The 23,382-nt window shown below is 44.8% G+C and overlaps 1 protein-coding gene across 4 annotated transcripts in view; it reads right to left on the reverse strand.

Annotated features, from left to right (window-relative positions):
• The window catches only part of SH3RF2 (SH3 domain containing ring finger 2), a 115,700-nt gene that overhangs the window by 21,858 nt on the left and 70,460 nt on the right, over nucleotides 1-23,382 (reverse strand). For 3 of the 4 annotated variants that reach the window (XM_070414686.1, XM_070414685.1, XM_070414684.1), the window contains exons 6-8: nucleotides 16,073-16,164; nucleotides 8,775-8,945; nucleotides 1,074-1,324 (exon numbers count right to left, since the gene is read on the reverse strand). In XM_070414686.1, the coding sequence (XP_070270787.1) occupies nucleotides 1,074-1,324; nucleotides 8,775-8,945; nucleotides 16,073-16,164 (514 nt within the window). The remainder of the gene's footprint in view (nucleotides 1-1,073; nucleotides 1,325-8,774; nucleotides 8,946-16,072; nucleotides 16,165-23,382) is intronic. The other variant, XM_070414687.1, reaches the window with a different exon arrangement.

The raw sequence follows: 23,382 nt of genomic DNA on the forward strand, positions 1-23,382 counted from the left end.
TGGAGGTACTGGAGGGAGAAGCAGGAGGACAGTCGGTGGAACTGAGAGGCAGGCGTGGTGGCACTGAGGTCCAGCAGGTGACCAGATGAAAGCACTGGTAGTGGGTGGAGCTAAGATATGAATTTTCCTGGGACATTTTCCTGTGTGGCATATTGTCTCACTGTTTTGCTCTGACTAGTCAGTCTTATTGCATCTTCACATTGAATCATTTTTTTTTAAAAGATAGCAGAGTCCAGCTCAAATCAGAGGATGCAAAATGAATCAAGTTTACTTTGCTTGGCTCATTGTCTCCTTCTAGAAAGGTGTATAAATAAATAACAGAATCTTGCTGTTTTGTAGGACAATGGGTTTCAAACACTTTATAAAATCCTTGCAAATTAGGCCTTGTGTAGAAGTTCAATGTTTTAGGAGATAAAAACATGGCTTTTAAGAGACAAGCTCTATATTACTGCCATGTGTGCAGGTGGCTGTTATGGGTAAAAATAAAAGCAAGGTGCAGGACAGTGCCGTGAGTATGATGACAAGGTATAGAAGTACATGGAAGAGAACTTGAGACTGGAAGTGAAGGATATAAGGAGACTTACTTTTGTACAACATAATTCTTTTTTTCTTTAACCTCATGCATATATTAGTTAAATAACAAAATGGGATTCAGAGGCTCTTAGCGTTGACTTCTTAACTTTCTTTTCCTTTCTCCCCTCTTCCTTTCCTTTGTTTTCCTTCTGACCCCCCTGAGGGGTTCCCTTGAACATAATTTGAGAAGCACTGCTCCAGCAAGTGCTTTGGTTGTTCCCTCTTAATGAGAGCCAGCATCCACCTTGGCTGTGTTCTAATTACAGGTTGGCACCCAGTCAGTCAACGTGCGTGTATGACGTGACTGGAGGGCAGTGACCTTGAGTGGGTCAGTCTGCATCCAGTAGAACAGCTCAGTATTTGGGAATCACAAAAAAACCTTCCACTGAGGCTTGTTTTAAAGCCAAGATCCTTGTTTTTGCAGGAAGCACTCTGTCCACCGAGGTCAATCTCTCCCCCCCCCCCCCCCCTTCCCCAGTCACTTAGCTCTAGGCACATACCTCTCTGCCACCACTTACTCTTTCTCATGCTGCCCCGCCCTTTCCGGAGAGTGTTCTGTCCTGAGGTGCCCAGGCTGGCTGTGCTCCGCACGGGGTTGACTATGGCCGTGGGCACAAAGACGGACTTGAAGGGGCGGCTTTGTCGGGGATCACCTTCTGAAATGCTGCCTTGGGAGGACACAGAGGAGGTCGACAATGTCCATGTGGCATAGAGACCAGGGCTCCGGGGGTCTGGAAAACTAGATGTCTTTCTGGGTGTGAAAATTGTTTTCAAAAGAAACAGAGAAAGCAAATGGTCAGTCAAGAGTCCTGTTTTAAAAACCTACCAGCTCCCAGCCGTAGACCAGATGTGGCTCTTCCTCGCCCTCTTTCTACCCATAAATATGCTTTTTGTCCACGATGTGGGCTTAACTACGTAGCCTCATCCTACACTTGCTGACTGTGGGTGTGTTGAGGGTCTCATAAGGGTCCTTTCCGTGTTCACCTGGCTTTGCCATGGTGATTCCTTTCCATTCAGGGACTCTCTGAAGGCAGTACATGACCTACGTGTCCTACAGACCTTAATTATGAATAAATGTTTGCTGAGTGGCTGCCATGATGCTTTCAGCCCTGATGCCAGTCATTCTGGCTAACACATATTGAGCACTTACTGTATGCCAGGCAACAGCCAAGTGCTTTGCCCACATGATCTCATGGATTCTTCACAACAGCCCTTTCAGGCAGGTTATTATGAGTACTGCTATGTTACAGAAGAAAATAAAAGGAGATTTAGAGGTACTTGCCCAAGCAACTACTACTCTACCACTGAGCGACATCACCTGCGCTCTCACCACTGCGTACACAACCTTGGGCTCGTTAGAGCATTCATCATTTGGTAGCAAGGAAATCCTGCATCCTGCTTGAAAGAAACTGAGTAAACCAGTGGGTAGGCCCTAAACGTGCCACCGTAAGACATCAATTCTTCAGCCTTAGGGTCTGATTTTTAATGCTAGTATTCAAATTTTGTAAAACAGCAAGCAACCCCTCCTCCATTGTTCCCAGCCTGCAAGTCCCTGAACCCCATGGGGAATGGCTGTCAATCTACATGCCCTTCTTGCCCTTGTACCAACAGGTCCTCCCCCAACATCACAGCCTCTCCTAAGCAGCCTATCCGTCACCTTGTCACTCTGTTGATGAAATAACCTCGGCTAATTACCTGGGAATAACCAACTTGACCATGGCCCCCGGCACAGAGATGCCCTCCTCCCTCCTAGTTTCCTGCCTGTCAATGCCTCCAGGTTTCTCTTTGGGTAATTTCCTCTTATTTTCCTCCTTTTCTCTCCTTTTGCTTAAAAGTGATATGTGGTTTAATGATGAGCCGGCCAGGGTTGTACAAAGATGAGTAAGGCATCCTTTAATGTAGCCAATCCTGCCCAAGACAGGTATGCAGCCCGATGCACCAGGAGCTGATGGTGCAGGGGAGTGGGCTGCCCACCATGAAGCGCCCACACTACATTGGAGGTGATGGCCGCTGGAGGAGAGAGATCCCCCCAGCACGAGCTTCCATGACATAGTCTGCATCTGCCTGTCTTTTTTTTTTTTAATAGTCAACAGGCTATTTTTAGAGAGAGAGAGGAAGGGAAAAGAGAGAAACATCATGTGAGAGTGCAACATCGATCAGCTGCCTCCTACACACTCCCCCATAGAGATCGAGCCCACAACCTGGGCATGTGCTCTGACTGGGAATCAAATCAGCAACCCCTTGGTGCATGGGACAACACCCAACCAGCTGAGCCACACTGGCCAGGGCATGGATCAGCCTGTCTTTTGAATCAAAGCTTTAAGGTGCTAGATGCTGCAAAATGGATTGAAAACAGGAGAGAATGCTTCCAGAACTGTTTCCAGTAGCAGCAGCAGCAGCAGCAGCAGCAGCAGCAGCAAGGAATTAGGCCCAAGCCAGCTTTCTTCACCAGTCCTGTCTTTAAACAGACTGACATTCGACCTCCGTTTTCTAGTCCAGCACTAGGCTGAGTCCAGAAACTCCTAAATCCCAAGTCCTTCATTTAACAAGGGGCCCCTCTGAGTCTTAGCTCAGCACTTCCCTAGCACTTTCTTCTGACATCAGAGCACTTTGCACACATATGTTAATCAATCCTCATGACACCCCCAGGCCTGCAGACATCGTGATGCTTGTTTTCTAGCTGGAGAGATGGAAGGACATTTGGGCTTGAGTGCAAGGAGCACGTGTTGCCTCTGATTTGCTCCACGGTGCTGCTTTGAATGTGCAGGTCCCTGTGTCCTCTCTTCTATCTGTGACATGAGCCCTTAAGAACTTGCCGAATATTTGAAAGGGGCATGGACCTTGACAATTTTTATGTAGTTCTGTGTAGAAAGTTAAAGGAAAATGAGTGCTGGCCCATGAGTCACTGGGAGGGCACATGTACCAGGTATTGGGCGAAGTTTGCAAGAAAAAGAAATATCCTGGCTAACTGGACAGAAAGGAATTTATGGGGAGGACGGGAGGGTGTGGGAAAGGTCTGGAAATAGGTCTAAGGGAGGTTGCTGAGGAATCTGAGGTGGGAAGGGTCTGACGCTACTGTTTGTGTTTTCGCCATGAATGGTCTTCAGCTTTGCCCACATTCTTTCCTCCCTTGTCCAGGTTTCCAAGTCCCAAGAGAAAGTATCAGGTTGGCTGAGCCTGTCCCTTCACTGTGGTGATGGGTTGAGGAAGAGGAGGAGGAAGGGGAGTTGTTAATTTCTTCAGTCTCTGAAAAGGGAGGAAACTTCTGACTCCCATCAAGACTGTGCACGGAGGAGGAAACTCAAAGGGACGTTGGTGCTATTGAGAAGGGGTTTGTGTGAAAATGAGACAAATGCTCTCAACCACCTGAGCCAATGATGCCTCCAGGAACTAGGGAAACACCTCACGGCGGCAGAGATTTAGTTGTTGCTCAGCACAGGACAGGCTGGACACCATCTCGCACAGAGGGCTGGAGCTCTGAGTGGCACAGCAGCCTTTCCCTCTCTTGGTAATGAAGGCTCACTTGGTGAATCTTCAACCAAAAACCTGGCATTTTGGTCAACTCTGGTCAATGCATAGTTAGTCCCGAAACTGGCTGGCTCAGTCCATTAGGGGATGGTGCTAATGAGAGCAATGGTTCAAACGGTCAGGGCGCACCTCACACCTTCAGGCCCTGGCTATTGGTAAAAGGGGGCACCACCCACCAAGGGGGCTGGTGCCTGTGCAGAGCCACCACTGCAACAGAAGACAGAGGGGGTGAGGGAACTTCACACACACAGAACCAAAGAGCAGAAACACAAGTGTCCAACCCACTCAGTTCCAACACAACCTGCTTAACCTAGCAGAAACCCAGCTGACAACGGACAGCATCACTCAGCCTTAAGGAGGGGGAGGAACTAAACTCCCCACAGTGGAAAGGGTGGTTAAAAATGAGGGTGAACTGCCCCCAGATAGACAAATTGGACAAATGTCATCCACGTCCAAGATGAGTAGGGATGGGAACTTTCTCTGTGCCAGGGGGGCCATAGGAAAACGTGTCTACACAGAGAGCATCGACCCTCTGTCACCTCAGGAGGATGCACCGTGGCAGGGATTCGTTGGTCTCGGAAATGCCGGTTCTCTAGAAGCAAAACCACCCATCAGCATAAGTAGCACCTCAGTATATGAGCATGTTCAGATGTCTGTGAGCTGGGGTGGGAAGATGGACTGGGTGGCCGTCTAGTGTTGAGACTCTATCCATGTCTGACATGCAGCCAGATTGGAGGGCCTGAGTCTAGATGCTCTTGACGTGCCCAAGACCACACAGGAGAACAGCCAGGGAGGAGAGAAAAGGAAGCTGAGGCTCTGAAACACACTGGAATGGAATTCTATGTGTATTCGAGTTAGGGCGACCACATGTCCAATTTTTCCAGGAGGGTCTCTTTATACCTGCTGTATTAAGAGTGTCCCTCTCTCAGAAGAAGAAGAAGAAGAAGAAGAAGAAGAAGAAGAAGAAGAAGAAAAAGATAAAAATTATGAACCATAAAATAGTAGTAAATGCTTATATATCAACAATTGAATCTAAAAATAAAAATAAACGAATAAGAAATCTAATGAACAGAATAAACTGGTGAATAAAATAGAATCAGAGGCATGGAAATGGAACAAGCTGATGATTCTCAGAGGGAAAGGGGGTGGGGGCTGGGAAGAGATTAAACAAAGATCTTATATGCTTGTATGCATTACCTATGGACACAGACAATAGGGTGGCAAAGGCCTGGGGAAGGGTGGGGAACAGGTGGAGGGGGATAGTGGGGGGAAAAAAGAGGGACATCTGTAATACTCTCAACAATAAAGATTAAAAAAAAGAGTGTCCCTCTCATCTTAAAAGTGTCCTAGTTTGGATGATAAATTATATGGTCACTCTTTTAAAGAAATGTATGTTTTCAGAGAGGAAAGGAGAAGGAGAGATAGAAACATTAATGATGAGAGAAAATAATTGATCAGCTGCCTACTGCATGGCCCCTACTGGGGATCGAGTCTGAAACCCAGGCATGTGCCCTGACGGGGCATCAAACTATGACCTCCTGGTTCATGGGTCGAAGCTCAACCACTGAGCCACACTGACTGGGCATGGTCACTCTTATTCTATCTGTTCTTCCACGGCATAACCAAGACTTTGGGCTAAGGCCTGATGCATAAGCAAACGCCCTGGGAGTACACATATGGCCCTAGAGAATTCATGTTAGATTCCACAGAAGAAACTGTTCATGAGTTAGGGTAGGTGTCCTCCTAGCTCCTCATTGTCACTTCTAGACCATTCTCCTACGTTCCTCTGTATCTCTGAGCTCTGACATATTATCGGACTCTACCATCTTGTTGCAGTCGTCATTTCTCCTTAGGTCTCTCCTCTCATTCCTGGAAGATTTCAGCTCCAGGCTCACTGCCCTTCTCTCTACTCCACCTGATCCTACCATGGTGATTTCATCTAGAGTTAGGGCTTTAAATGCCATCTCAAGCCTGGACTTCTTCCTTAAAAGCTAGACTTGCATACGTAACCACATCTTTATGAGGATTACTAACAGACATTGGGACTTAATCTGCTGCAAACAAAGCTTTCGCTTCCCTTCCATCCCCCAAAACCTGTTCCTGTCTTGGTTTTCACCTCCATAGCAATAAAAGGCAACCCCATCCTACAGTGACTCAAGGCACAGAACTTGGACTCACCCCAAATCCTCTATTCTTTCACACCCAATATTGGATCTGTCAGGAAATCTAGGGTATAGCCAGAATCTGATCACACCCCCCTCCCACCATGGCTCACACCCTGGTTCAATTCACCATCACTCTCCCCTGGATTATGATAATATTCCCTTAGTCTCTCTGCTTTGAACTTCTTGTCTCAACAGTTTATTCTCAAGCCAGCAACTAGAGGAATTCCAGTTCAAACTTATATTAGATCATGTCATTCTTCTGCTCAAAACCCTGCAGTAGGGTTAAAGTCAAATTCATTATGACCTAGGAAACGTTCTATGATCTGACCCCCTATTACCATTCTGACCTCATCTCCTACTAACCTGCTCCTCACTGGCTTTAATCCAGGCCTGTTGGCCTTCACGTCAGGCACAGTCCTACCCCAGGGCCTTTGTTCAGGAATTTGCTGTTCCTTTGGCCTGGAATACACTTCCTTTGGCGACCCACATGGCTCCCCTCCTCATTTCCTCATTCCTCCTCCTTCTCAGTAAGGCCATCCCTGACCAACCTGTTAGAACCTTAATCACCCCCACACGAATTCTGTTCCCCTTTCCTGATTTATTTTTCTTCTTAGGCCTCAGCATTAACATACCATACATATTACTTATACAGCTTGTTTTGTGTCTGTCTGTTCCTCTAGTATGTAATCTGTAGGCAGGGATTTGGTGTATTTTGTTCACTGGTGTTTCTCCAGTGTCTAGAAAGGTGACCAACACAAGTCAGTGGTCAGCGCTCAGTAAATGTTTGTTGAATAAATGAATTAAACCACCAGTTATAGACACCCTTAGTTTGCTTTTGGAGATTTTTCCACTTTCTAACAAATTCCAAGAACCTTCCTTTGAAGGATAACTAGGATCTTCTGCCCCAACTTTTCGCCAATTTTTTTACACAAGCCTGGACCTATGGGAACCCAGACTTCGCCTGCACTCTTCCTAGAAAGGGGGTCCGCCACCTCACCTGCTAGCCTGATAGGCAGCCTTTCATTGAACCACAACCTCTCACTGGTTCACTGTCCCCTCGTGGAATAAGTCTGTTTCCTGGTTGACACAGTCTGTGATGGTCCCTCTGACCCTTCTTTGTACATCTTACACAATAGCCCTTGCTTATCGGTTTCTTCTCTGACGTGGTTTTGTCTGCTTACCATCCTTGCTGCCCTCCTCCAGACTCAGTGCCTCGCCTACATGAAGGTCCCCCCTGAACTGAACATATGACTCTAGGAGTGAGCCCCAGAGCGTACCATGAGATCATCACTTTCCTTGGGATTGTGACTCTCTGGCATGTCATAAAGACAGCATTTGCTGTGGTGATGGCCTCACTGCCTGGGCTTTGCCTGAGCTGGTAGGGGTACAGGTAGGAGGAGGTGTGGGGAGTTTGGGAGTTTGTGTGCATTGTGGTTGTGGTAGGAGGTGGCTAGACAAACTGTGGGCCAGGGAAATCAACAGGTATGGCAAAGATGACAAAGGTTGGAACAAGTTATTTTGGAAGAAGACCTGCAGGGTAACTAACATGTGACCTGGGGTGTGGATGGACAGGGAGTAGTCTGAATTCCCAGAAACTCTGCTGACGGCCCAACTTCCTGGGAAGGTTCCTGAGGTCCTCTGGGTGGTCATCCTGCCATCACATTTCCCCATTCTGCCACTAGATGGAGTGTTGAGGTGGAGGATGTGAAGTGGGATTTTTGGCATTTGTACAGAAAACCTGAAATCTAGATCCTGGGCAGGTTGCTTAACTCTGTACATTAGTTTCCTCATTTGTAAAATAATATATACCTTAAAGGATTCCTGGGCATAGCTAATGAGTTAAAAAATTCGGAAGTGCTTGTGAACTGTGGAGAACTATAAAAAAGACAACTATTGCCCAGCCAGTGTGGCTCAGTGGTTGAGCGTTGACCTGTGAATCAGGTCACGGTTTAATTCTAGTTAGGGCACATGCCCAGGTTGCGGGTGCGATCCCCAGTGTGGGACGTGCAGGAGGCAGCCAATCAATGATTCTCTCTCATCATTGATGTTTCTATCTCTCCCACCCTTTCCCTTCCTCTCTGAAATCAATAACAATATGTTTAAAAAGAAAGATAAAAAAGACAACTATTTTAACTATATACTGTTTTTTTAAAATATATATTTTATTGATTTTTTACAGAGAGGAAGGGAAAGGGATAGAGAGTTAGAAACATCGATCAGCTGCCTCTTGCACACCCCCTACTGGGGATGTGCCCGCAACCAAGGTACATGCCCTTGACTGGAATCAAACCCGGGACCCTTGAGTCCTCAGGCTGACGCTCTATCCACTGAGCCAAACTGGTCAGGGCACTATATACTGTTTTTAAAATTAAAGTGTTAGGAGGGTAAAAGCTGTTTCTTGGCCCACACTCTGTAAGAGCATCGAGTTATTCAACAATTCAACCATCCCCAGATGGCCCTGGTCTAGAAGACCCCACCCCCGGGTGCCTGGGATTGGAGGGGACGCACCTGAAAATGGGGATGACGTAGTTGTTGGGGAAGATGCCCACTCGCCCGGTGACCAAGGAGACTCCCTTGAGCCAGCCGTCCTGGTACTTCCCCAGGACCCTGATGCCTTCTCCCCTCTGCAGGTCCAGCTCATCGGGTCCGTGGGCGGAGTAGGAGTGTAGAGCTACAAACCTGGGGGACACAGGACACTGGTGAAGGACAAAGAGTACACCTCTAGGGGAGGGCAGGGGAGTGGCGAAGGGCGAGGGGAGATGGAACCTTCAGCCCAGTGGTTAGCGATAACAACCTTGCAAAACTGAAACCTCAATATGTAAGGCAGATGAAGATGGCAGAGAACCTGGTCTAAACAGCCGAAGGGGCCCGATCCCTGCCCTCTCCATGCCCCCCGACCTCCGCAGAATGTCACACAACTGCAAGTCACTAGTTTAGGCTACACCAGCATTTTGACAACGGGACACTGGCCTACAGTGAAGAAAGGAGTTGGTGACCAGAAATTAGTGGCAGAGCCGGGTCTCAGCCCCACACATGATGGCTCTACTGCGGCTGCTTTCTCACTCTGCTTAGAGCAGTGGTCGGCAAACTCATTAGTCAACAGAGCCAAATATCAACAGTACAATGATTGAAATTTCTTTTGAGAGCCAAATTTTTTTTTTTTTTTTTTTTTTTTTTTTTTATTTTCCTCTTAAAGTATTACAAAGGGTATTACATAAGTATCCTTTTCCCCCCCCCCCCGCCCTTGACAAACCACTACCCTCCCTTACCCCCCAGTGTCTTATGTCCATTAGTTATGCTTATATGCATGCATACAAGTCCTTCGGTTGATCTCTTACTCCCCTCCCTCCTGCCCCCCAACTCTCTCTGGCCTTCCCACTGCAGTTTGACAATCAGTTTGAGGCAGCTCTGCCTCTGTATCTATTATTGTTCAAAAGTTTGTAATGGTCTTTATTATCCATGAATGAGTGAGATCATGTGGTATTTTTCCTTCATTGACTGGCTTGTTTCACTTAGCATAATGCTCTCCAGTTCCATCCATGATGTTGCAAATGGTAGGAGTTCCTTCTTTTTAACAGCAGCATAGTATTCCATCGTGTAGATGTACCACAGTTTTCTAATCCATTCATCTACTGATGGGTACTTAGGCTGTTTCCAGATCTTAGCTATGGTGAATTGTGCTGCTATGAACATCTGGGTGCATATATCCTTTCTGATAGGTGTTTCTGGTTTCTTGGGATATATTCCTAGTAGTGGGATCACAGGGTCAAATGGGAGTTCCATTTCCAATTTTTTGAGGAACCTCCATACTGCCTTCCATAGTGGCTGCACCAGTCTGCATTCCCACCAGCAGTGCACAAGTGTTCCTTTTTCTCCACATCCTCTCCAGCACTTGTCGTTTGTTGATTTGTTGATGATGGCCATTCTGACAGGTGTGAGATGGTACCTCATTGTTGTTTTGATTTGCATCTCTCGGATGATTAGTGACTTTGAGCATGTTTTCATATGTCTCTTGGCTTTCTGAATGTCCTCTTTTGAAAGGTGTCTATTTAGATCCTTTGCCCATTTTTTGATTGGATTGTTTATCTTCTTTTTGTTAAGTTGTAAGAGTTCCCTATAAATTTTGGAGATTAAGCCCTTATCCGATATGACGTTGGCAAATATGTTTTCCCACGAGGTGGGTTTTCTTGTTGTTTTGTTGATGGTTTCTTTTGCTGTGCAGAAGCTTTTTATTTTGATGTAGTCCCATTTGTTCAGTTTCTCTTTAGTTTCAACTGCCCTAGGAGCTGTATCAGTGAAGAAATTGTTTTGGCATATGTCTGAGATTTTGTTGCCTTTGTATTCTTCTAGAATTTTTATGGTTTCCTGTCGTACATTTAAGTCCTTTATCCATTTTGAGTTTATTCTTGTGTATGGTGTAAGTTGGTGGTCTAGTTTCATTTTCTTGCATATGTCTGTCCAATTTTCCCAACACCATTTATTGAAGAGACTATCTTGGCTCCATTGTATGTTCATGCCTCCTTTGTCAAAAATTAATTGAGCATATTGGTTCGGGCTAATTTCTGGACTCTCTATTCTATTCCACTGATCTATATGTCTGTTCTTGTGCCAGTACCAGGCAGTTTTGAGAACAGTGGCTTTGTAATACAGCTTGATATCTGGCATTGAGATCCCACCTACTTTGTTCTTTCTCAGGATCGTTGCAGCTATTCGGGGTCTTTTTTTATTCCAGATGAATTTTTGGAGAGTTCGTTCTAGATCTTTGAAGAAGGCCATTGGTATTTTAATGGGAAGTGCGTTGAATGTATAGATTGCTTTGGGTAGTATGGACATTTTAATGATGTTGATTCTACCAATCCAAGAACATGGTATGTTCTTCCATCTGTTTATGTCTTCCTCTATCTCTTTTTTCAACGTCCTGTAGTTTTCTGAGTAGAGGTCTTTAACCTCTTTAGTTAAGTTTATTCCTAGGTATCTTAATTTTTTTGGTGCGATGGTAAATGGGATTGTTTTTCTGATCTCCCTTTCTGAAAGTTCACTGTTGGTGTATAGAAATGCCTCAGATTTCTTGGGGTTAATTTTGTATCCTGCTACATTGCCAAATTCATGTATTAAGTCTAGTAGCTTTTTGATGGAGTCTCTAGGGTTTTGTATGTATAATATCATGTCATCTGCAAATAAGGACAGTTTTACTTCCTCTTTTCCAATTTGGATGCCTTTTATTCCTTCTTCTTGCCTAATTGCAATGGCTAATACTTCCAGTACTATGTTGAACAGGAGTGGTGAGAGTGGGCATCCCTGTCTTGTTCCTGTTCTTAGGGGAAATGGTGTTAGTTTTTGTCCATTGAGTATGATGTTGGCAGTGGGCCTGTCATATATGGCTTTTATTATGTTGAGGTATGATCCTTCTATTCCCACCTTTCTGAGAGTTTTTATCAAAAATGGGTGTTGGATTTTGTCGAATGCTTTTTCTGCATCAATTGATATGACCATGTGGTTTTTTTCTTTCAATTTGTTTATGTGATGTATCACATTTATTGATTTACGGATGTTGTACCATCCTTGCATCTCTGGGATGAATCCTACTTGGTCATGGTGTATGATCCTTCTGATGTACTGCTGGATCCGATTTGCTAAGATTTTGTTGAGGATTTTGGCATCTATGTTCATGAGGGATATTGGCCTGTAATTCTCTTTCATTGTGATGTCTTTACCTGGTTTTGGTATTAGGGTGATGCTGGCTTCATAGAATGAGCTTGGAAGCGTTCCTTCCTCTTGAATTTTTTGTAGTAGTCTGAGGAGGGTAGGTTTTAGTTCTTCCTTGAATGTTTGGTAGAACTCCCCTGTGAAGCCGTCTGGCCCTGGGCTTTTGTTTGCTGGAAGCTTTCTGATGACTGCTTCAATTTCTTCCATAGTTATTGGCCTATTGAGGTTTTTAGATTCTTCCTGATTGAGTTTTGGAATGTTGTATTTTTCTAGGAATTTGTCCATTTCCTCCAGGTTGTCCAGTTTGTTGGAGTAGAGTTGCTCGTAGTATTGTTTAACAATCATTTGTATTTCTGTGGGGTCTGTTGTTATTTCGCCTCTATCATTTCTGATTTGGTTTATTTGGGACCTCTCTCTTTGCTTCTTGGTGAGCCTGGCTAGGGGTTTGTCAATCTTGTTTATCCTTTCAAAGAACCAGCTCTTGGTTTCATTGATTTTCTGTATTGTTTTTTTGGTCTCTATTTCATTGATTTCTGCTCTAATCTTTATTATCTCCTTCCTTCTGCTCACTCTGGGGTGTTCTTGTTGCTCTCTTTCTAATTCTTTGAGTTGTAGAGTTAGATGATTGACTACCATTTTTTCTTGTTTTTTGAGATAGGCCTGTAGAGCTATAAACTTCCCTCTCAGGACTGCTTTCATTGTGTCCCAGAGGTTTTGGATTGTTGTGTTTTCATTGTCATTAGTGTCCAGGATGTTTTTAATTTCTTCTTTGATGTCATCGGTAACCCAATCAATATTTAATAACATGCTATTCAGCTTCCAAGTGTTTGAGTATTTTGGGTTGTTTTTATTGTAGTTTATTTCTAACATTATGCCATCGTGGTCTGAGAAGAAGCTTTTTATGATTTCAATCTTCTTGAATTTGTGGAGACTTTGCTTGTGACCCAATATGTGGTCTATTTTTGAATATGTCCCATGAGCACCTGAGAGGAATGTATATTCCGCAGCTGTGGGGTGAAGTGTTCTGAAGATGTCAATTAAGTCCATCTGATCTAGTGAGTCATTTAGGATTGCTGTTTCTTTGCTGAGTTTTTGTCTAGCGGATTTATCCAGTGATGTCAGTGGTGTATTAAAGTCCCCTACTATGATTGTATTGTTGTCGATCTCTCCCCTGATATCTTCCAGAAGTTTTCTTATGTATGTGGGTGCTCCTGCATTGGGTGCATATATGTTTACCAGGGTTATATCTTCTTGTTGTATTGATCCCTTTAGTATTATGAAGTGGCCTTCCTTATCTCTGGTTATGGCCTTCACTTTGAGATGTACTTTGTCAGATATAAGTATTGCTACCCCAGCTTTCTTTTCCTTTCCATTTGCGTGAAAGATATTTTTCCATCCCTTCACTTTCAGTCTGTGTGAGTCCCTTCTAATGAGGTGGGTCTCTTGTAGACAGCAGATGTATGGGTCATGTTTTTTTATCCATTCAGCCACTCGATGTCTTTTGGTTGGAGCATTTAGTCCATTTACATTTAAAGTTATTATTGAAAGGTATTTGTTTGTAGCCATTTCTTTTTGTGTGTGTGTGTGTGGCTGTTTTCTTTCTGAGCTTGATATTTCTTCTTTTTACACCAGTCCCTTTAGCATTTCTTGCATGGCTGGCTTGGTGGTGATAAACTCCCTTAGCCCTTTTTTGTCTGTGAAGCTTCTTATTTCCCCTTCAATTTTGAATGATAGCCTTGCTGGATAGAGTATTCTTGGATTCAGTCCTTTGCTTTGCATCACTTTGTAGATTTCCGTCCATTCTTTTCTGGCCTGATGTGTTTCTGTTGAGAAATCATTTGATAATCTAATGGGAGATCCCTTGTATGTTACTTTCCGTCTCTCTCTTGCAGCCTGTAAGATTCTCTCTTTATCCTGAACATTTGCCATGGTAATTATGATGTGTCTTGGTGTGGGTCTTTTCGGGTTCACCTTGTTTGGGACTCTCTGGGCTTGTGTGACTTTTTTCTTCCCCACCTCAGGGAAGTTTTCTGATATTATTTCTTCGAATAGGTTTTCTAATCCATGTTCATCTTTCTGTTGTTCTGGCACCCCTATTATTCGTATGTTGTTTCGTTTCATGTTGTCCCAAAGCTCCCTTAGGCTCTCCTCCTGTCTTTTAATTTTTTTCTCCATTTGCCGTACAGTTTGAGTGTGTTTTGCTTCCTTGTCTTCTAATTCACTAATTCGGTCCTCCGCTTCTCCCAGTCTACTGTTGATACTTTCAATGGAGTTTTTTATTGAAGCTATGTCACTCTTCATTTCTTCTTGGGACTTACTTAAGTTGTTGATTTTTTCATCTGTTTCTTCTAGCTTCTTGCATAAGTAGTTGAGTTTTTCATCTGTTTCTTCTTGCTTCTTGAACATGTGGTGCATGTACTCTAGGAACCTTATTCTGAATTCTTTTTCCGTCATGTTGCATATCTCTGTCTCACTTAGCTGCTTTTCTGGCGAGTCCTCCTTTTCTTTCCTTTGGGGGTTTCTTTGCCTACCCATGTTTGATCTCGCTGACATATGTAGGTGTTGAGGTGTTCAGTGGCTGCTCCCTGGGTGGCAGGGGCTCCTTGGGTTGTGGTTGCTGCTCAGACGGTTGCGGTAGCAGCTGCTTTCCAGTTGGCAGCAGCTCCTCTGGTGGGTGTTGTTCACAGCTGTGTTGGCTCTTCTGGCTGGTGGGGGGAGGCTTCACGTACAGTTGCTGTTCCACAGACAGAGGGTGTGGTGATCAGGAGGCTGTGGTGATCAGGAGGCTGCGGTGATCAGGGGGCTGCTGTTGCTTGGATCTGCGGTCTGGGAAACGCTCCTCTCACCAGCACTGCATGGTCTGGGAAACGCTCCTCTCTCATGGGCACTGCACGGTCTGATCAGTTCCTCAGGATGCCCCCTTCAGTCTCAGTTCTCCGCAATCACAAAATCCAAATCTCAAATCTCCTGGCGCCAGCAAACCCGCGGAACTCCTTACCCTGGTCAGGGTCTGTGTCTGTCCCAAGAGACGCGGCTGTCTGCCATGCGGTCTCCCTCCGACCCTCTGAGAGAGAGAGCCAAATTTTTTAAACTTAAACTATAAAGGTAGGTACATTGTTATTAACTTAATTAAGGTACTCCTAAGGCTTAGGAAGAGCCACACTCAAGGGGCCAAAGAGCTGCAGTTTGCCGACCACTGGCTTAGAGGGTTGCCCAAGAACACACGTGCAGCCAGCAGGCTCAGGGGAATGAGTGGTCGACTGGAAGCCTCGACCCACTCCTCCTCCTGAGAGTAGAAACCTGTTTGCCCCCAGGAGCTAACTTAACGTAGGCAGGGAAGTGGGCACTGGGCTGGGGGTGGGGCAGGGTTAGCTCTAGTTCTTTGGCACATAGCGGGATGCTGGCTGCATGGTGGGATGGAGGGGAATGGGCTTAGTATGGTGAAAATGCCCTCGGGTTAGAGCAGTGATTTTCCACTGTGAAGTCCACACAGGGGTCGGGTAGGTCTCACATCCAGGTATGAGTCAGGGATGAAGACACTGGGGAATGGTGAGACTGTGAGATGAGAATACCTGCTACTAAAGGCATTAGAAAATAGCCCACTTGGCATGCCAGCTTCAGGGACTGCCGGTGTATGGCCCTCAGGCTAGACCTGAGCAAGTCCTTCTAGATTCTAAGGACTGTGAGACACTGGAAGGTCTTATCAAATGGGCTGGGGGTGGAGTGTTCTCATCTGCAAGTTCTTCTCCCTAGAAAATGCTACATTTTTTTTTTTTTTTTTTTTACTGATTACTAAAGCAACATCTATTTATAGCCCACCATGAATCTAAAGGAAGACAATAGAAATTGCTCAGTACACAATTTCCCAGCAATGTTCTGGTATATAACCTTCTAGTCTCTTTCTACTTTGTGAAATAATGAGCTAGGATGACGTGCTTTGCTAATTTGTACTTTTCACCGTTATTTCCATTGGCGATTTTAAAGGGAGGGGAGCCATTGTCTCTCTGAAGGGGAAGGTTTTGGAGTGCTCAATGGCAGAGGGATGGCTAAGATGACCCCTCTGCACCAGGACCGGGTGGAGGGCTGAGCTTTTTACTCACATGTTAGCTGAGAGGTGTTGCTGGGAGCCAGGCAGACTGACGATGGCCATGGAATGTCCTGGGGAGGCAGGTGTGGCGTGATACATGCTGACCTACACAGACAGAAAAGACAGCCATGCTGAGTCAGTGAGCGACACAAGCCAGGCCCACAGCAGAGCTGCTACAGAAAGGCCTGATGCAGCTGGAAACCGAGAGTCGTGCCCAGCGCTACCCATCATGGGCTCTGTCTGTGGTTTGTGGGAAGAGCAGGGTGGGAATACATCGGTTTATGTCCTGGGGAGGTGGGGGGATGGGGAGGTGGCTTGCCAAGGCTGCATTCCAAGATTACTCAGATAAGACTGAGAATGAAGACCAGTTGGATTGACAGTCAACAGGGCACCGCCAGACTCCTGGATCTGTCCCCGCCGGCCCCTCCCCACCCATCTCCCAGTGCACGCACCTCCCTCTCTCTATGAAAACCTGCTCTCAGAATATGATACAACGGTTAATATTGATTGAGAACTTAACACTTGCCAGGCACTTTGAAGTGCTTTACAAGCAAAGGTCATCTTTATTAAGGGTACTGTTATCCTTATTTTTGGATGAGGAACTGAGAGAAAGGTCACCCAACTAGTATGAAACAAAATGTAAAACCAGGTAGCCTAAGTCCACCCCCTCATCCCCACCCCCCAGCTTATCCAGTGACTTATGGAGGATGACTCTGAACCCTTTTTACGTTTTTTCCAGAACAAAAGAGGGAGCAACAAAGTGATAAGCTCCTGGAAACTGTCTACTCGCCTGGGACTTTGCCTCTTATCTAACTGACTAACTTGCCTAGTTCCTTCTTGGCACGTATCACAGCCGGTGATCATTTCCTCATTTACTAACCATCCCTCCACTAGACTAAGTTCCATGAGGCGGGGACTGCATCTTGTTCATCACTGTATTTCTTATGTGCTCAATATATTGTTGTGGCTTAAAGAACAAGTGAATGAAAAAGTTTTCCTACCAAGGACTAATGAAACCTCATCCATTTCCATGCCATCCAGAGTAAATACATCCAATCTGTCTCAGCTACCCACCCATAAGTGATGGTAACTGTGTATGTGTGCCCTTTTAGGACTCTGGTTTTGGATGCTACTGTTGAGTCTGAGTGTTTGGGCAGGTGTGAGTGCATCACTGAGTGCATCTGTCTCCGGCTCTCTGTGCAAGTGTGTATGTTTGTTCAGAATCCATGACAGTTGTATGTGGATGTGTGGTGGCACTGGTCTGTTGTATGTCTGGTTATATTCAGATATGTGGGTCTATAAGTTGATATGCACATATGCCATGTGTGATTATATGTATGTATGGTTGTATATGTGACTGTAAATGTCTATCTGGGATTCTGCGTGCTTATGTGTGAACTTTAGAGGTGTATGCAGGCATGTATGACTATAGACTTTTGTGTTGATGGTTGTGTAAATGTATGTGTGATTGTGACATTATTAAAATCCAGTTATAGGATCAGAAACCATTCCAGTCAGTTGGTGGTAATGTAGAGGAACTGAAACTCTTACACAGTGTTGATGGGAATGTAAAAGTCTGGCAGTTCCTCAAATGATTAAACATAGAATTACCATATTGCCCAGTACATCCACTCCCAGTACATACCCAAGGTCACACAAAAATCTGTACACAGAGGTTACAGCAGCATTATTCATAATAGCCAAAAGGTGGCATTAACCCAGATGTCCATAGACTGACAAGTAGATATACAAGATGTGGCATATCCATACAATGGAATATCACTCAGCCATAAAAATGAAGTATTGATACATGCTGGAACATGGCTAAACCCTGAACACATTTTGCTAAAAGAAGCCAGATGCACAAAGACTATATTACATGATTCCATTTACATGAAATGTCCAGAATAGGCAAGTCTATAGGACTAGAAAGCAGATTAGAGGTTTTTAGGGGCTTGGGGACAGAGGTAGACATGGGGGTGATAGTTAATGGGTATGAGAATTAAAGGGTACAAGTGTTCTCTTTGCAGTGATGAGATGCAAAATTGCAGTAGTGATGGTTGTAAATATCTGTGGATATATAAAAAAACCACTGAATTGTATACCTTAAAAAGGTGGATTGTATGGTATGTGAATTGTATCTCAATAAAAGTCTTAAAGAAAAAGCCTTCCATGGTCACACATCTGAGGCTAACACTTCGTCAAGTGTTCTGATCTTGGCAATAAAATATTGTCATACTGGTTCCCTCAAACAGAGATGAAAGGAGCTGGCTCTGGGCTGGGCAGGTCCCTTCCTGTGACTGGGCAAGGTTAATCCTGCCGGGCATGGGAGCTGTGCCAGGGAGAGCCTTGTTATGCGAATAACTAATCTTATGTTTGTAGAGACTGTCGAAGCACTGATTAAGCAGCATGAACTTCACTTAGCACCCACGACTTTCCAATGTTATGTTTGCGTAAAAAGTCCTTCCATCCACAAACACTATTAATCTTTAGGGAGGAGGGAGTTGCCAGAATGCAAAGACACCCCCTCCACTGCACCAGGCTCTCTCTCTTTTCTTCGCTAGGCCTTCCCAGAGAGGGGGTATTTCCTCCTATTTGGTACATGGTACCTCGCCAGGACTGAAATTGGTGGGCTTGTGTTGGAATTCTTTCTAATATGGAACAGTAAGGGAGGTCAGAGTCTCAGGTTTTGAGGTGTCTTGGAGGGGAAGGGAGAACATGAGTGGAGGAGGTGGAGGAAGAGGAGGGGGGCGGGGAATAGTGGATGACTCTGAGAGTGGGGAAGAGAGAAAGTGAGAGAGGCACAGACAGAGCCTCAGTGGGGGAAAGAGAAGGGTTCAGAGGGATAGAAGGAAGAAGGGAGAAGAAAGGGAAATTTTTAAAAAGATGAGAAAAATTCTGACAACTCATTAAAAGAAAGACAACACAATAAGAAAAGAGCAAAAACAAGATATATTGAGTGGTCAATAAGTACATAAAAAGATCAACATCAACAATTATACAAAAATACAAGTTAAAACCACTATGAGATACCACTATAAACCTAAGAGATTGGCTAAGATGATACAGATGGACCATACCAAGTGTTGGTGAGCATGTGGAGCAACTAGAACTCAAATACTGCTTGTGGGAATGTACAATGGTGCCACCACACTGGAAAACAGGTTGGCCATTTAAAATAATAAAGTTGAATATACATTTATCATGCTACTCAGCAATCCTACTCACAAGTCTTTATCAAAGAGAAATGGAATCATGTCCATACAAGGACTTGTCCATGAATGTTCATAGGGCTCTATTCATTTTAGACAGAAACTGGAAGCAACCCAAATGCCAAGCAACTGGTGAATGAATAAACAATTGTAGTTTAACGACAGTGGCATATGCCTCAGCAATATATGCAATGACACACATGAATCTTAACACCATCCTAAAAGAAGCAGGACATCCAGGACTACATGTGCTGTGATGCCATTCATATGACATTCCTAAAAAAGCCAAAACTATAGTGACAGAAAGCAGATGAAAGATTGCCAAGAGCCAGGGGTGGGGACAAAGGATCGCAAAGGCAGAGCCAAAACTGAATACACGAATGAATGGATGAATGTCTGACTGGAGTGATAGGGAAAGAGAGGAAGATAGACAAAGGCAGGGAAAGAGGAAGACAGAAGCAGACAGAAATGAAGGCCCTGTTCGGGAAATGAAGACAACCACATAGGTGGATGGCCAGCTTCTGAAGAGGCAGGTCTGTTCCTGCCCCTGGCATCGAAGATGGAGGCCCGCCCTCCTGAGTGAAAGAGCCTAGTGAGTGGTTCCCTGCGGTCAACTGTGACCTCAGGTCCCTGGGCCCTAGAGGTTTGAGGCCAGGTGGAGGTCCTCCAGCAACGGGTACTTCCTGGCTCAGTGTTTGGGGACCCGAGCTGGATTAGAGAGTGGGTGTGGATTTGAGGGTGAGTATTTCTGCTACAATCTAAAAACATTTTTCTTCCTTTTGAAGGAAATGACTCATTTCTAAAAGTCTTTATCAGAAATAGAAGCATCCACAGCTGTGTGGCCTCTGGGTGTTTTCAGGTCTTGAGGTTTTAAATGAGGGAGGAAGGTGGCTTGGAGCCTGGCACAGCATTGGTTCAACATTCCGCTGGCCCCAGCGCCTTTCCCAGCAGCCACGCAGGCGTAGAGAATGCGGCGCCCTCTCTGGACCTGGACAGGCGGTCTAGCTTCATGCTCAGGCATGTGCCTCTAGTGTTTACCAGGATGTGTGATCTTGGGCCAGTGATGGATTTCTGGGGATCTTCCATTTCCTCACCTGTACAATGGGGCAATAATGGCATCTCTCTCATAGAGTTGTTATCTGGAGGAAACAGCACAGCCCATGTAAGTTGTTTAGCACATGTAAGTGCTCTATGAATACGACTTATTTGAATCTGCAAAGAGATTAGCTGCTTGGTGCGGATGGTGTGGATGCAGCACTTCTTTTTATGCAACAGTTCTGCAAGGCCTTGGACTGAGCAGGATCCAAGAGTGTAGTGGGGGATGGGAACAAGCAACCCTACCTCTCCCGCTCTTCTGGAGGAAAATGTCCCCCTCCCAGCCCTTCCGTGGCCCGCGCTATTTCCACCAGGGCTCATGCCTTGGTGGGCATGGGGTGACTGTTTCCTCAGTAGAGTGTGGTCCATTCCAGAGGGGCCCATTGTCCTGCATCTCGAGATTCCCAGGAGCTAACAAGGGCCTTAACCTACATAGTGTTCCTTCAGGGTTGGGAGACGAGTTGCATTTTAGAGACAGAAGATTAGACATTATTATTTTTTTTTTTTAAAACAACAAAAATTTATTCTTTTATAGTTCTGGATGTTAGAAGTCCAAAATCAAAGTGTCGGCAGGGCCATGCTGCCTTTGAAGGCCCTAGGGAAGAATCCTTGCTTGCCTCTTCCAGATTCTGGTAATTGCCAACAATCCTTGTCATTCCAATCTCCATCTTCACATGGACTTCTTTCCTGAGTCTCCTCCACGCCTTCTTTTTTTTTTTTTTTTAAATATTTTAATAATTTTTATTTCTTAAAGTATTACAAAGAGTATTACATATGTCTCCTTTTTTCCCCCCCTTGACATTCCCCCGGCCCCTACCCCCCGCCCCCCCCCGCCCCGTGTCTTGTGTCCATTGGTTAATCTTATATGCATGCATATAAGTCCTTCAGTTGGTCTCTTAATCCTCCCCCCCCCCCAACCCTCCCCAGGCTTCCCACTGTAGTTTAACATTCTGTTCAATGTTGCTCTGCTTCTGTATCTACCCCTGTTCATCAGTCCATACTGGTCCCCTTTATTTGAGATTAGACATTATTTGGTAGCTTCTGTACCCACCACTGTGGATAATCTGGAGTTGACCATCTGTCTTTATAAAATTAAAAAATCTTTCCTCTATAGATCAAGAGACTTAAGAGCCACATGCAGGAATTGCAATGTGTGAACCTTATTTGGCCCTATGCACTGGGGTTAATGCAATGAGCAAAACCCGCAAGGCTCCTCCTTCCCCACGTGGTACTCAGCAAGTACACGGGAGGGAGGCGATTAAACCCATAATTATATAAGCTCGGTGCATGTTAGGCGGGGGAAGTTCAAGGTGCTCTGGGCACCGTTGTGCCAGGAGACACTTGCCCTGATTGTCAAGAGGAATTTCACTCTCAGACTCTACAATTCTAAAGCTAACTTACTGTATACAGGCCTCATTGTCATTATCCCCATTTTTACAGGTGAGGAAACTGAGATAAAAAGATTCCATGATTTTCTGGAGGTAGCCAGCAAATGGGTGGTCAAGTTGACACCAGAAGCAAGGAACGTAGGCTTGGAAGCCTTTCTGTAGGAAGCCACAGTCAACACTTATCATTTCCAGACCTCAATGTGGCTAAGAGGTTATATGTATGAGGCATGTTTGCCCATCCCAGGAAAACAAAGCATCCAGCCAATTCAGTGTTCTGTTTTTATGCTCCTCGATACACTGTGTTCATGATGACCACTGTCCCTGTCAAGTGTCCCTTGTAATACGAAATAGATCTGATAGCAGGTGGAATGTTAAGTTGTTTTTGTTTGTTCCTCTTCTCCCTTCCCTGGCAGAACAGAGGTCCCAAGAGTAGACAATGTCCCTGAGAGTAGACACTGAGCTGTGAGATGACTACATTTCTATTTGCCCGGTAGTCCTGGAAGCTTAGACTATTCTCTGTGGTCTGGCTCCTGCTTTCCTCTCCAGACTTATCTTTCTCCTCTTCCCGTTCACTCCTGGCCTTTGCACACCTCCCAGCCCCCACCCTGCTCTGTGACTTCCTTTGTAATTAAAAATGTTAAATGATAAATACATTATGCATCCAAATAAGTGTATATAACTTTATGTATCATTTAAAGAGTAACAAAACTAACAGCTGCATACATACCATCCAACTTAAGAAGTAGAAAGAAAATAGGAATGGAAGGTTGTACTTAGAGCTCCTCTGCATATTCCTCTACAATCAGATCCCCTCCTCACCCCCACCCCTACCCCAGGGTAAGTGTAATACTGAAATTTGTGGTAATCATTCCAGTGCTTTTCTGTGTAATTAAAAAATGTTTTTATTGATTTTAGAGAGCGAGGAAGGGAGAGAGAGAGAGAGAGAGAGAGAGAGAGAGAGAGAGAAACATGGATGTGAGAGAGAAGCATCAATTGGCTTGTGGCCGCCACTAGGGATCAAGTTGGCAACCGGGGCATGTGCCTTGACTGGGAATTGAACCAGTGACCTTTCAGTGCACAGAACTATGCTTAACCATTTACAACACGGCCAGTGCTTTTCTATGTAATTTTTACCACCTTGGAATACATCCTCAAACAATGTTGTTTAGGTTTGCTAGTTTTAAAATAGACTTAAAAAATGTTTTTATTTTTAATTGATTTTTAGAGAGAGAGGAAGGGAGAAGGAGAAACACTGATCAACTGCTTCCTGCACACCCCCCACCAGAGCTCAAGCTGTGTGCCCTGACCTGGAATGGAACCAGCAACCATTCAGTGTACACGACGACACTCAACCAACTGAGCCTCACCAGCCAGACCAGGTTTGCTAGTTTTTAAACACATTATGAACAGATTCATATTGTGTGTATTCTTCTGTGACTTGCATCTTTTGCTCAACACTAAGTTTTTGTGGCTAATTTTCACTGCGGTCTCATATTTCATTATATGCATATGCCATCATTTAACCATTCTATCATTTACATGTCATTTGGGCGATGTTTGGTTTGGGGCTGCTATGAATGATGTTGCTATGAACATTCTTGTATATGTCCCCTGTGCACATGTACAAG

This window comes from Myotis yumanensis, unplaced genomic scaffold (assembly GCF_028538775.1).
Source record: "Myotis yumanensis isolate MYYU_CA2020_CCGP unplaced genomic scaffold, mMyoYum1.0.hap1 SCAF_5, whole genome shotgun sequence".
NCBI classification, from domain to species: domain Eukaryota; kingdom Metazoa; phylum Chordata; class Mammalia; order Chiroptera; family Vespertilionidae; genus Myotis; species Myotis yumanensis.